General features: G+C 44.4%; 1 protein-coding gene and 1 pseudogene across 1 annotated transcript; both read left to right on the plus strand.

Moving 5' to 3' along the window:
• Window positions 1-7,558: 7,558 nt before the first annotated feature.
• On the plus strand, window positions 7,559-11,021 carry LOC118723169 (gamma-aminobutyric acid receptor-associated protein-like). Its single transcript, XM_036445275.2, has 2 exons — window positions 7,559-7,564; window positions 10,270-11,021. Exons 1-2 carry the CDS (start codon window positions 7,559-7,561, stop codon window positions 10,615-10,617), a joined length of 354 nt encoding a protein of 117 aa, XP_036301168.2. The 3' UTR covers window positions 10,618-11,021.
• Window positions 11,022-11,188: 167 nt separating this feature from the next.
• On the plus strand, window positions 11,189-12,467 carry LOC118704895 (annotated as a pseudogene).
• Window positions 12,468-12,913: the final 446 nt, after the last annotated feature.

A 12,913-nucleotide genomic window follows, 5' to 3' on the forward strand; every position in this document is an offset into this window, starting at 1 on the left:
TTGAGGTGCTTCACTGGGCTGGAAAAAGTTGAGCTAAATCAGAAAGCAGGTCTAATTAAGCAAGTTTATTCTATATCTGTAAATGGCTAAGTTGAGTCACCCCATGCACTATACATATAAAGTTCTCACTGGTGCCAATCATATGCATTTGTTTCCATCTGTCATTGTTGATCATGAATTTGGTTGACAATTCTATTATAGAGAAAGGGTGAATAGTGATATTAAAATATTTCTTCTAATTAATTTCCTTTCAATGTGCATGAATTCGTGCACTGGGCCACTAGTTAAAAATAAAGCTGAACTCACAGTCCAAACTAATCTCCTGCGTTAAAGTCTGGCCCTATAAGAAAGGAGTGAGTAAAGGCCTATGATAGGAATATCTCAGGGGATGCATTTAAGAACTTTAAATGCCCACCTTCCCCCAAACACCCTAGGGATGGCAGAAATGTCTCCATGTCCCCTTTCATAACAGCCTCCCACTACCTGGAAATATTAAAAGTCTTACCTAAAGCTGACATCTTGCAAGATGATGTTTGCCTTTCTAACTTGTTTATCCCATCTCCTCTAGACCACTAATGAGGATCAAGAGCCAGCATGGCCTACTTAAGTACCACCCATGCTTTAGAAGGAAAAAAAAGTGATTCACCAAAAACAGTTTCAGAACCTGGCTAATATGCACTGGCAGGAATGGAGAGAAAAATGCCTGGAAATGAGTCTGAAGGATGCTGGAATGGGAAGGGAAGGGGGAGGGGGTGGAAGGAATGAAGTATAAGACTGTATAAAGAAAAGCTTATTGATGAGAATGTAGATGGTACTCTCCAATGACTTAGGACCTGCTCCACAAGTCCTAATTCACTGTTTGGATGACTTGTGGGAGCTGGTACCATTTATTGAAATGAAGAGAATGGGATGGGGCATGCTTCATATTTCAGAATAAATATCCCTTCTTCTTTATTCTTGAACATTTATGCCTAATGAGGTCCAGGATCCAAGTATTTTTGGTCAGGTTGAGGTAAGTGGAATATAAGAGGTCAGGGAACACTAACAGAATTTTTTCACAAGCTGGGGAGGTAAGTAGGGGAGTGACAATGTATTAATATTTTTATTTCTGTAATACTCATTTTCTGTTGCCTCCCCCAGGTTTATTTTATCATATAATTGTAGTTTATTAAGGACAAAAATAGTTGCAAATTGTAAATATTGATTCTTAGCCAAGTTCCATCACACAGACTACTAGAAGTGCATATTCTAAAAGGGAAAAGTTACTCCAAATTGAGCAATGTTCCCTTCACACAAGAAAAGGACCAGTAATTTTCGTGGACAGCACAGGCTACTGGGGAGAGAACAGATAGCTTGTGCATTATTAATCCTGCAGGGCAGAGGAACACTGGAGAATGGTCCAGAAGCCATTGCTTACTAGACAAAACACTGAAGTACTTCAAGCAGTCTGCCTCCCCCGCCAGCTCTTTTAAGACTCCTTTTCCACTGGAAACCATGATGTCCTGATTTCATCCGAGAGAGGAATAGTTCCTGTTTAACAGCTGGGAGAAAAAAACAAAGAGTCCTTTGCATCAGCTATAGGCCAGCAATCACTAAAGACTTCGGTTTACACTTAGGAGTGGTAGGCCATACAAAAAGCTCAGCTTCTAGAAATCTGTATTTAGGCATTCACATGCCTAACTTTTATATCTGTGAGTCACACCAGATGTGAGATGGTTGGGGAAGGGATGAGCTCCAGCAAGACAATCCCCAGTGAACAAGAGCACTTCAAGTCCTGTCCCTTTCAAGATTTCTCCACCGCATGTGGTACAGAATGGTTGGTTGTGGGGTGTTTTTGTGTGTGTGTGTTTTTTAAATATATTATTGATTTCAGAGAGAAAGGGAGAGTGATGAGAGATTCATTGATCAGCTGCCTCCTGCACATCTCCCACTGGGCATTGAGCCCATGACCCACGCATGTGCCCTTGTCCGAAATCAAACCTGGGACCCTTCAGTCTGCAGGCCAATATTCTATCCACTGAGCCAAACTGGTCAGAATGGTTGGTTTTTAACTACTGGGTGACTAGGAAGATATTATAACACCTCCCCAAACCAAACATTTGTTCTTATAAAGTAGACTCTATACCCTTGTTGAAAGTCAAAAGTTGTTATAAATGTACCCTCGATTGCACACAGTCCTGTCCTCAAGGATGAATAGCTCACATTTCTCACAGCCCTATCAGCCAGCACTCATATTATTTATTCTGTTATGAAAATGAATATTGGCATATTCATTTGCTAGTTCTAGAGCAATCACGGACTAATATACCCATTGGTAACAACTCAAAAATGCAGCAGGAACTTAGAATTGCTAGTTAACCATAAACAACTGACATTGTGAGGCATATTTAGGGGCTTGAAGATGCCTTTGATCCCACTCTAAGTGCCCCTGAACACTTTCAAGCTCGTCTGCAGCTACAATGGACAGCCTTCCACCTCAAGCACCTACCTGAGCTTATCTGTCTGAGAGTTTTCTCTGGTGCTAAATGCCCCTACGGTTATCTCTCAAGCAATGATGGATGGAAATCAGTGGAGAAATGCTGCATCTTGTGGTAAGACAATCCTGAGGCTTATTGCCAGTAAATGCTCAGAGTCCCCAGAGGAACTGAGCCTTATTTGCTCATAGTGACATCCTGCTCAGCTGCATTGGCTTTCTTCCCATGGGTAGACACAGAGTAGTACCATCCTGATCCAGAGAGTCACTTTCTTCAGGATCTAGCCTGGTCCAAGAATTGTCTCACTTGAGGTCCTGCCTTTCCTGGTTGTCTCACATGTGGTGACTACGTGAGACAAAGGCGGGGCCATTTTGGTCCCATGCAGGATGCTGCTGATGGGCAATATTAGCTCCAGAGCTCCCTGCCAGGCTGGCCAGGCTTTGTCAGGCCCACATCATGGTGTGGCTGCCCATCCTGAATTCTCTTCCCTCCTTTTACTGATGTCAATTCCTAAGAAACATTTTGTACCTCAAACTCTGTTTAGAACCTGTTTCTAGAAAAGAACAATATACAACACATTCTTTCCTATCTCCCCACTCCACTTTAGCTCCTGGGTCCCCAAATAAACCTTCTGCACTCAAGTTTGACTATTTGAAGGAGATTCTAACTAGAACCAGAAAGAAAGAGGAGAATGGTCCTTCCTTGATCTCACTTTTTCTTTCCATGCAGAGGCAGCACAGTTGCCAATTGGCTTCTCTCTCACCACTTGGCTTCTTATGAGTCTATCTGGCTTCTCTCTCACCACTTATTTCCTCCTCCCTGAAAGGGCAATTGGGGTATGTATATCCCAGCCTGTTCCTTTTTTTTATAGGGGAGACTGAAAGCTGCTCACAGAAAATGCGCTCTCCTCAATTCCTGCCTGCCATCAGTTTCAAGAGATAGCTCAGGGCTACGTGTCCTGTGGTGGTTACTGTTGTTTTGCTTTCCAAATGTCCACTTCTGGGCTTAGTTTTGAGAATCCCACTGGTCTGTAGATATAAATCACATTCTTCAATATCTGGTTTATCAATAGAAAAGTCAGTATTTCGGCCACCACCTGCTGACTTTTGTCCATGTCTATTTTGTTTAAGAATGCAAGCAGGAGGAGAGAACCAAGATGGCGGCATAAGTAAACACCTGTATTTGCTGCCTCCCACAACCACATCAAAATTACAACTAAAATACATAACAATGATCATCCAGAACAGCAGGAAAGCTGGCTGAGTGGAAGTACTACAACTAGAGAGGTAAAGAAGAAAATATTGTACATTGAGACTGGTAGGAGGTGCGGAGGCACAAATGGGCTGACACCCGGGTGTGCCACTCTTTTAATCTTTTAAAATATGAAGATAGTGTAAGGAGCCTCTGGGACAACTTCGAGCATACCACCTCCCGCTTGCTCTGAGCTCCAGTGCCAGGCGAGACTGGGGGGGACCCAGACACATACAGGAAGAAACTGAACTATCTGGCATCAGGACAAGAACATGGGGCAGCTTTCAGACAGAGGTGCTCACAACTGTCATTGTTCCTGTGCTGGGACCTCTCCAGTGCAGGGCTGACTGGCAACCAATGCTGTTTGCTCCCCTCTGGAGATTCCCTGAGACCCCACCCTACCCAATTTACAACCCCATCCAAGCTTTTGCATATGAATGGCCTGGTTTTTTTCTCAGCTTAAAACCTGTCAGACAAACTTGCAGCTGGGTCAGGGAGCCCCAAAGCTAACAAAAGAAGGCTCAAGGCCTCACCAGCACCAACCTGCCTTGTTTCACAGATGGGCCTCCTCTGGGCACTTTCAAATCTAATACAAAGAGGAGGAATATGCAGATTTCTCTGTAGCTCCTGCTGGGTGGCCCCAGGCAGTAGCTGACTTTGCACCTCCTAGGATAGGGGTGTCGAACTCAATCAGAGAAGGGGCCAAAATCTAAAATCCAGCCTAAATCGTGGGCCGAATGGTTTACTGAACAGTCATAAACTGTCATTGTGATGGAAACGCAGCGGAGTGCAGTGATGACAGTGCGGTGCAGGCCACATTGCAAGGCCTGGCGGGATGGATTTGGCCCGCGGGCCTTGTGTTTGACACATGTGTTCTAGGAGATCCAAGAACCAGTGTACTCAGTGGTCAGTGCAAGACCGTACCAGATTACAATTCTTCACATCCATAAGTTACACACTCAAGAGGCAGACTCAGTGATCACCAAAGCCCCACTGAAGCAAGTCCTTCCCTATAAGGGTATCTCCTGCACAGCAGCTCTTCCACTGTAGACACAGCTGATCCTCACAGCCAATTGGCCTGGAGGTCAATTCCTCCCAGTGATACCAACAGCAATCAAGGCTCAACTACAATAAGACTATGCACACAACCCACAACAGGGTGCACCAAGAATGTCCACCTTAGGTGATTGTGGAGGCTGAGCCACTGGTCCTATAGAACACCTAGTACATAAGGCCACTCAATTCAAAGAGACTTAGCAACTATCCAATACATGGAAACACACACAGAGAAGCAGCCAAAATGTGGAGACAAAGAAACATGTCACAAATAAAAAAATGGGAGAAAGCAAACTATTGGATATAGAGTTCAAAAGCACTCTTATTAAGGTTACTCAAGAATCTTCTTGAAACTTCCAAGGAACTTAGTGAGACCTTCATGGATCTTAGTAAGAATGCAAAAAAAAAAAAAAAAAAAAAAAAAAAAAAAAAAAAAGGAAAAGGACCAGCAGAAATTAAGCATACACTGACTGGAATAAAGAAATAAAGAATAATATACAGAGATTCAACAGTGGACTAGAGAATCCCAAGAATCAAGTCAAAGATTTGAATTACAAAGAAGCAAAAAACACCCAACCGGAAGAGAAAAAAAAAAAAAAAGAATCCAAAAATATGAAGATAATTAAAGAGCCTCTGGGACAACTTCAATTATACCAACATTCATACTATGGGAGTGCCAGAAGATGAAAGAAAGCAAGATATTGAAAAACTATTTGAAGAAATAATGACAGAAAACTTCCCCAACCTGGTGAAAGAAATAGACTCACAAGTCCAGAAAGCACAGAGAACCCCAAACAAGAGGAATCCAAAGAGGACCACACCAAGACACATCATAATTAAAATGCCAAGGGAAAAGACAAAGAATCTTAAAAGCAACAAGAGAAAAACAGTTAGTTACCTACAAGGGAGAACCCATACAACTGCCAGCTGATTTCTCAACAGAAACTATGCAGGCCAGAAGGGAGTGGCAAGAAATATTCAAAGTGATGAATAGCAAGAACCTACAACCAAGATTACTCTACCCAGCAAAGCCATCATTTAGAATTGAAGGTCAGATAAAGAGCTTCACAGACAAGAAAAAGCTAAAGGAGTTCATCATCACCAAACCAGTATTATATGAAATGCTGAAAGGTATTCTTTAAGAAGAGGAAGAAGAAAAAGGTAAAGATAAATTATGAACAACAAAGTGACAACAAATACATATCTATCAACAAGTAAATCTAAAAGTCAAATGAATAAAAAATCTGATAAACAGAATAAACTGGTGAATATAATAGAATTAGGGGCATGTAAGTGGAATGGACTAACAATTCTCAGGAGGAAGGGGATCTGGGGGTGTGGGAAGAGATTAGACAAAGATTTTATATGCTTGTATTCAGTACCTATGGACGTGGACAGTAGGGTGGTGAGGGCCTGGAGTAGGGTGGTGAGGGCCTGGAGTGGGGTGGGAAAAGGGTGGAGGGGAGGGGAGTTATGAGGGGGGAAAAGAGGAATATCTGTAATAATCTGAATAAAGATTAAATTTTAAAAAAAAGAAAAGGTAATTTGTTAGGTCCTAACAAACCCCTTCAATCACCTAGAGTGCAAACTCCAGCTCTGTTGCACATTATCTGGGTTGTATCCCAGCAAAGAGTATGATGGCCATGGAGGTGTCCCACTCAGATGTTCCATCAAGAAACCAGCTGCAGCCCTAACCAGTTTGGCTCAGTGGATAAAGCGTCAGCCTGTGGACTGAAAGGTCCCAGGTTCAATTCCAGTCAAGGGCATGTACCTTAGTTGTGGGCACATCCTGAGTAGGAGATGTGCAGGAAGCAGCTGATCAATGTATCTCTCTCATTGATGTTTCTAATTATCTATCCCTTTCCCTTCCTTTCTATAAAAAATCAATAAAAAATATTTAAAATAAGAAACTAGCTGCAGAGAACAGAATTGACTGGCAACCTCCACAGCTGTTTTTGGATCCACTAAGAGGCCAATGGGGTTGGAGCTCACCCAGACAATGAGCACATCAGGAGTTCTAAAGCCAGTCAGTCCTCCTGGATGCTGGTTTCATCTCACAGGCAACTTTGGCTTGAGGATTCCAATTAGCCTGGTCACAGATTTCTCACTTCAGGCCAGGGCTCTTCCCAACCAACCCTTTCTTTCCTCTCTCCTTTCCCAGGTGGCAGACCTTCAAGAGGGTCTGAAGTCTCTCGCAGCCTACCCTTTACACTTCATGGGCATCTCCCTGTTATCTTTCATGTCTAATCCATCCTGGTTGTGACTCTTGGAGGACCTGAGCTGGTACAGAGAGTACCTGCCCAAAGTGGAGACATAGAAGATCAGTGGGGTGGTGCTCCTTCCTGTTGGAATCCAGTTTGTGTGGCCCATTGTAAAGTGATACCATAATCTGGCCCCCCATGTCTTAACTGCAGGACTTTTCGTTATTGCATCTTTAGTATGATGTTAGCTATTGGCTTGTTATATATAATCTTTACTAGAGATCCGATGCACAAAGATTTGTGCAAGAATAGGCCTTCCTTCCCATGGCTGCCAGCACTGCCTTCCCTCCAGCCGTAGCTACCTTTTCACTCCAGCCTGGAGCCGCCTTTCCACCTTCCCATGCTGCCCAGAGGCCCAGAGCAGCTAGGGTGGTGCAGAATGCCTGTGTCATTGCCATGGTGATGACACAAGCATCCCACCCCACCCCCCACTGCTTGGCGCCTGTGTATGCAAATTAACCCACCATCTTTGTTGGGTTAATTTGCATACTCACTCCTGATTGGCTGTCGAGCATCATGAAGGTACGGTCAATTTGCATCTTACTCTTTTATATGTGTGGATTAGTATGATGTTAGCTATGGGTTTGTTATATATAACTAGAGGCTTAGTGCAGAAATTTGTGCACCAGTGAGGTCCCTCCACCTGGCTTGAGGGATCAGGCCAAAAATGACTCTGACATCCCCCCAGGGGTCTCGGATTGTGAGAGGGGACAGGCCAGGCCAAAGAACCCCACTGGTGCACAATCAGGGATGGTTCCAGAGCATGTCAGTCCATCTCGCTCAGTCTTGATCACCCAGACCCCAGCAGCAAGCTCTCCTACTGGTCGGAGTGTTTTCCCCCTGGTGGTTAGTAATGTCATAGCGACTGGTCAACTGTCTGCCCTCTGGTGGTCAGTGCATGTCTTAGCGACTTGTCAACTGGTCAACTGTCTGCCCACTGGAGGTCAGTGCACATCATAGCAAGTGGTTGGGAGACCTTAGCATATCATTAGCATATTACACTTTGATTGGTTGAACAGATGACCAGATGACCAGACACTTAGCATATTAGGCTTTTATTATATAAGATCTTAATTATATTGAGATACATTTCCTCTATATCAAGTTGAGAGTTTTTGTTAAGAGTGAATGTTAAATTTTGGCAAATGATTAATCACATTGATTAATTTGTGGGTGCTGAACCATCCTTGCATCGCTAGAATAATTCCCATTGAATTGTGGGATTCACTCTTTTAATCCTTTTAATATTTAATTGAATTCAGTTTCCTAACATTTCTTGATGATTTTTGCATCTGTGTTCATTAGGGATATTGGCCTGTAATTTTTCTTGTTCAGTGGTGCTCTTGTCTCGTTTGAGGGACAGGAGTGAACTGGAGAAAACATACTCTGTATAAGGGCCAGCTACTATTCCCTGCCATTGGAATGTTGTCATGTGAATTTTTCAAAAGAAGGCAAAAAGCCAGGTTTTTGTTTAAGTCGCCGATTTAAAAATCTGGTGTGGGACAAACCCAGTAACTATATCTGTAGACCAGACCGTCTCTCTGTCCTATGATTTGTACAGTATGTTCATATTCTTCTCTGATTGTCACAAAAAGTCCTGGGAGGTCTTTTCATTTTTTCAGATGAGGAAATTAAGGCTCTGAACAGTGGTTTCCTCAACATCACCTGGTTCTTAGATGAGACAGCTAGAGTGCAAGCCCTTCTTCTGTTCTTTTAGGTTCCTTGTAGATTCAATCACACAGGGTTCTCTTTCCCTTCTAATGGGAGGGTGGACAACTTACAGCAAGAATAATATGCTGAAAGTTTAGCGTTGCCTTCAGAAAAAGCCTGGGTGTTTTGTTGTTGTTTGTTTGTTAACTAGAGGCCCATTGCATGAAATTCGTGCATGGGGGGAGGAGGGGCCCCTCAGCCCAGCCTGCACCCTCTCCAATCTGGGACCCCTAGAGGGATGTCCAATCGCCCATTTAGGCCCAACCCCACCAGGATGGGGCCTAAATGGGCAGTCGGACATCCTTCTCATAATCCAGGACTGCTGGCTCCCAACTGCTCGCCTACCTGCCTTCCTGATTGCCCCTAACCACTTCTGCCTGCCAGCCTGATCACCCTCTAACCACTCCCCTGCCAGCCTGATTGATGACTAACTTCTCCCCTGCCAGCCTGTTTGCTCCCAACTTCCCTCCTCTACTGGCCTGGTCATCCCTAACTGCCCTCCCCTATAGACTTGATCACCCCCAACTATCCTCCCTTGCAGGCCAGGTCCCTCCCAACTGCCCTCCCCTATTGGCCATCTTGTGGTGGCAATCTTATGTCCACATGGGGGCATCCATCTTGTGTGTTGCAGTGATGACCAGGTATGCATATTACTCTTATTAGATAGGATAGAGGCCTGTGCATGGGTGGGGGCTGGATGGTTTGCCCTGAAGGATGTCCCGGATCAGTGCGGGGGTTCCCTTGGGGCGTAAAGCAGCCTGGGCAAGGGGCCTGTGGTGATTTGCAGGCCGGCCACGCTCCCTGGAGACCCAAGTGAAGGCCCTATAGTCTGGGGTTGGTTTATCTTCTACAATTGAAACTATGTAGCCTGGAGCAGAGCCAAGCCTTCTGCTTGCTCCGTAGGCAGCAGACATTTGGGGGGAGGGGGGGGGGAATTTATGTATCTTCTATAATTGAAACTTTGTAGCCTTGAGTGGAGGCCTAGGGCAGGTGGAAAGCTTGGCTCCCTCCATTGTCTAGAAAACCCAAGTCTCCCTCCTGCTCTCTGTGGCTGTAGCCATTTTGGTTGGGTTTATTTTCATATTCACTCCTGGTTGGCTTGTGGGTGTAGAGGAGTGATGGTTAATTTGCATGTTACTCTTTTATTAGATAGGATGGGCAGTTAGTACTACTCCAGTTAAAAATAACTGAAAGAGGCCCTATAGAAGAGAAACTATGAGACTTCCATGTGGGGGGAAATGTTCAGACCCCTCTTAAGGGGAAAAAAAAGTTCAGACCCCTGTTAACTAGGCCTATAAATAGCTCAACATAATTACCCTTTTCAAGGCCTGTTTAAGATGGACCTCAGGAAATAGGGGATTTAGGACTTTAATTAAAATAATTTCTCTTGGCTGAATCCGCCTGCATGTCGCCACCATTGCTGCTGCTGTCCCCCATCCCAGACATGCCCCCCCCCCCTTCCTTGGGTTCCCTCAGCCCAGTCCGGTCCAGCCAGGTTCCCAGGAGGATAAATAAAGCTCGTGTATAAAGAGGAGCATCCGTTCGAGAAGCGCCGCTCTGAGGATGAGAAGAACAGAAAGAAATACCCGGACCGGGTCCCGGTGATAGTAGAAAAGGTTCCCAAAGCTCAGATAGGAGACTTGAACAAAAAGAAATACCTGGTGCCTTCTGACCTCACAGTTGGGCAGTTCTATTTCTTGATCCAGAAGCGAATTCACCTCCGAGCTGAGGATGCCTTGTTTTTCTTTGTCAACAATGTCATTCCACCCACCAGTGCCACAGTGGGTCAGCTAAGCCAGGAACACCATGAAGAAGACTTCCTTCTATACATCGCCTACCGTGATGAAAGAGTTTATGGCCTGTGAAGCTGCTGTGCCTGCGGGGGGAGAGGGGGTATTCTACATAGAGAGAGATGCCCCCCCCTTCCTTGACTTGTTCCTCCTTCAGGACCTGTACTTCCTAATGTTTGAGGCTCTTCTCCAGAACCTCCAGCAGGGGGGTTAATTGGGGAGATGGCCTCTGGTACCTCTTCTTTCTCCTGCCTTCTCCTTTCTACCACCTTTCCCACCTTTCCCACTTTAGACTTCTTGATTGTCAATCTCTGTCACATCCAATGATTGTTTGGGTTTCTGTTCCTTTTCTAACTGCCCAAGGAGCTCAGAACCTCAACATTGGTTCCTTTTCACTATCTTTTCGTGGGGTAGTGGAAGGGGATGAAATTGTGGGGGGAAGGTAAGAGGCACATCAATAAAGAGGAAACCACCAACCTTGAAAAAAAAAATGAAATGAAATAATTTCTCTTGGCTCTGGCCAGGCAGTACAATCAGTTAAAGCATCATCCCAATATGCTAAGGTTTGATCCCTGGTCAGTGAACATACAAGAATCAATCAATGGAGTTTCTTCAAGGACTTACAGGTTTCAATCCACTCATGGATATGATCTTTGAGGATGTGGCCATTGCCTTCTCTCAGGCAGAGTGGGGGCTCCTTGATGATGCTCAAAGACGTCTGTACTGTGATTGTGATGCTGGAAGTATTTGCACTTGTATCATTCATAGCGATATGTATGCTATATCCAGATCCATGGCTACCACTTCTGCCACTTTCCTGATAAGGACCTTGGTGAATTTCTGTGCCAGGTCGTTGGCATAAAATGGATGATGTGGAGGCCTACTCTGAGCATAGTGTATCTGTAAAAGATTCTCATGTTAGGGCTTCCAAAACAGGTCAAGCCACCCAAAGGACCCATCTGGGGAAGCCATGCTTCTCAGTGTTAAAAGCTATTTTGCACCTGCGTGAGGTACAAGTGGTTTACTTTGAGAAGAATGTGTTCTTAAGAGATGCATGTGGGAGACTTGTGTTTCAGTGTAAACCCTCACCAGCAGTAGCAGGATGCCAATGGAGAGAAGCTCAGGAAAGATATTGAGAGTGCCTCACTTGTAATGAGTTGCTGCTTCTATTTATCTGAGGTGCCTGAAGCTAGTACTGAGGTTGGGGTAGACTCCCCCGCCATCTCAGGGCTTCTCCCACACCAGGCCGCTCTTAACACTGAGGAGTCACACATTAACAATGAGCTTTCACAGGAATTTCTCAGTGGAAAAAGACATCACCAGTGGGTTGAATGTGAAACAGCTATCATCCAGAAAACAGGAAGTTGCTTATCAGAAAGGTCTCTGCTCTGGAGATATAATGTATGAGAATAATAAATGTGGGAAAGTGTGTATACAAATCTTCAACCACCTTCAACATGGGAGAGTTCACACCACAGAAAAGCCCTATGGGTGTACTGACTGTGGGAAGGTCCTCAGTAAAAGCACTGCTTGCTCTCATTAAACACAACAGAGTGAGTACACATTAGAGAAAATCAGTATGAGTGCAGTGAAAGTGAGACGTCCTTCAGTGAAAGTTCTGACTTCACTAGACACCACAGAATTCACACTGGAGAAAAGCCATATGAGTGTAGTGAATGTGGGAATTCCTTCAGTCAAAGGTCTGATTTAACGAGACACCACCGAGTTCATACTGGAGAAAAGCCATAGAGGTGCAGGGAATGGTTTATTTTTCTCACTTAATATAAGAACACTTAAGGGCCTCTATGAGACCCTTTACACGAATGTAAACCCCTTTTATGAGAACATACACTCTGCTGGATTCCTCATAAATATATGAAGTACAAATGAGGCTTGAAAGAGCTGCATTGTACTTGTTAACATGCTTAGATTTTTTGAAAGATTGGAAAGATTCCAAAAATTGGGACTTTTTTAAAAACACTGCGGGATGCCGGAAAAATTGTTGAAAATTGGGACTGTCCCACCAAAAGCGAGACGATCTGGTCACCTGTCACTGTGACTGTTTGTCGCTGAAGAGATTTCACCTCTAACACCTGGCTCACCTGAGGAGTGTGCATCAGTCACCATCCCTGGTTGCTCAGGGAAATGTATTCTGTGTCCTCACTTGTGCTGGAAGTACAATAATTATGGTTCCTCCAAGGTGTTGGCAGTATCTTCATTCAATTCTCTATAACTAGAAAATGGACCTGACTCAGGATTCATCCAGAGCACCCCTTCTCAGCTAAGAAGTACCACCTCTTTCAGGGACATAGTGGTATTCACCTTATGCTTTGATAAATTTGGGGGGATTCTTATTCACCAACCTGCAGAC

Source organism: Pipistrellus kuhlii, unplaced genomic scaffold (assembly GCF_014108245.1).
Source record: "Pipistrellus kuhlii isolate mPipKuh1 unplaced genomic scaffold, mPipKuh1.p scaffold_m20_p_1, whole genome shotgun sequence".
In the NCBI taxonomy this organism is placed as follows: domain Eukaryota; kingdom Metazoa; phylum Chordata; class Mammalia; order Chiroptera; family Vespertilionidae; genus Pipistrellus; species Pipistrellus kuhlii.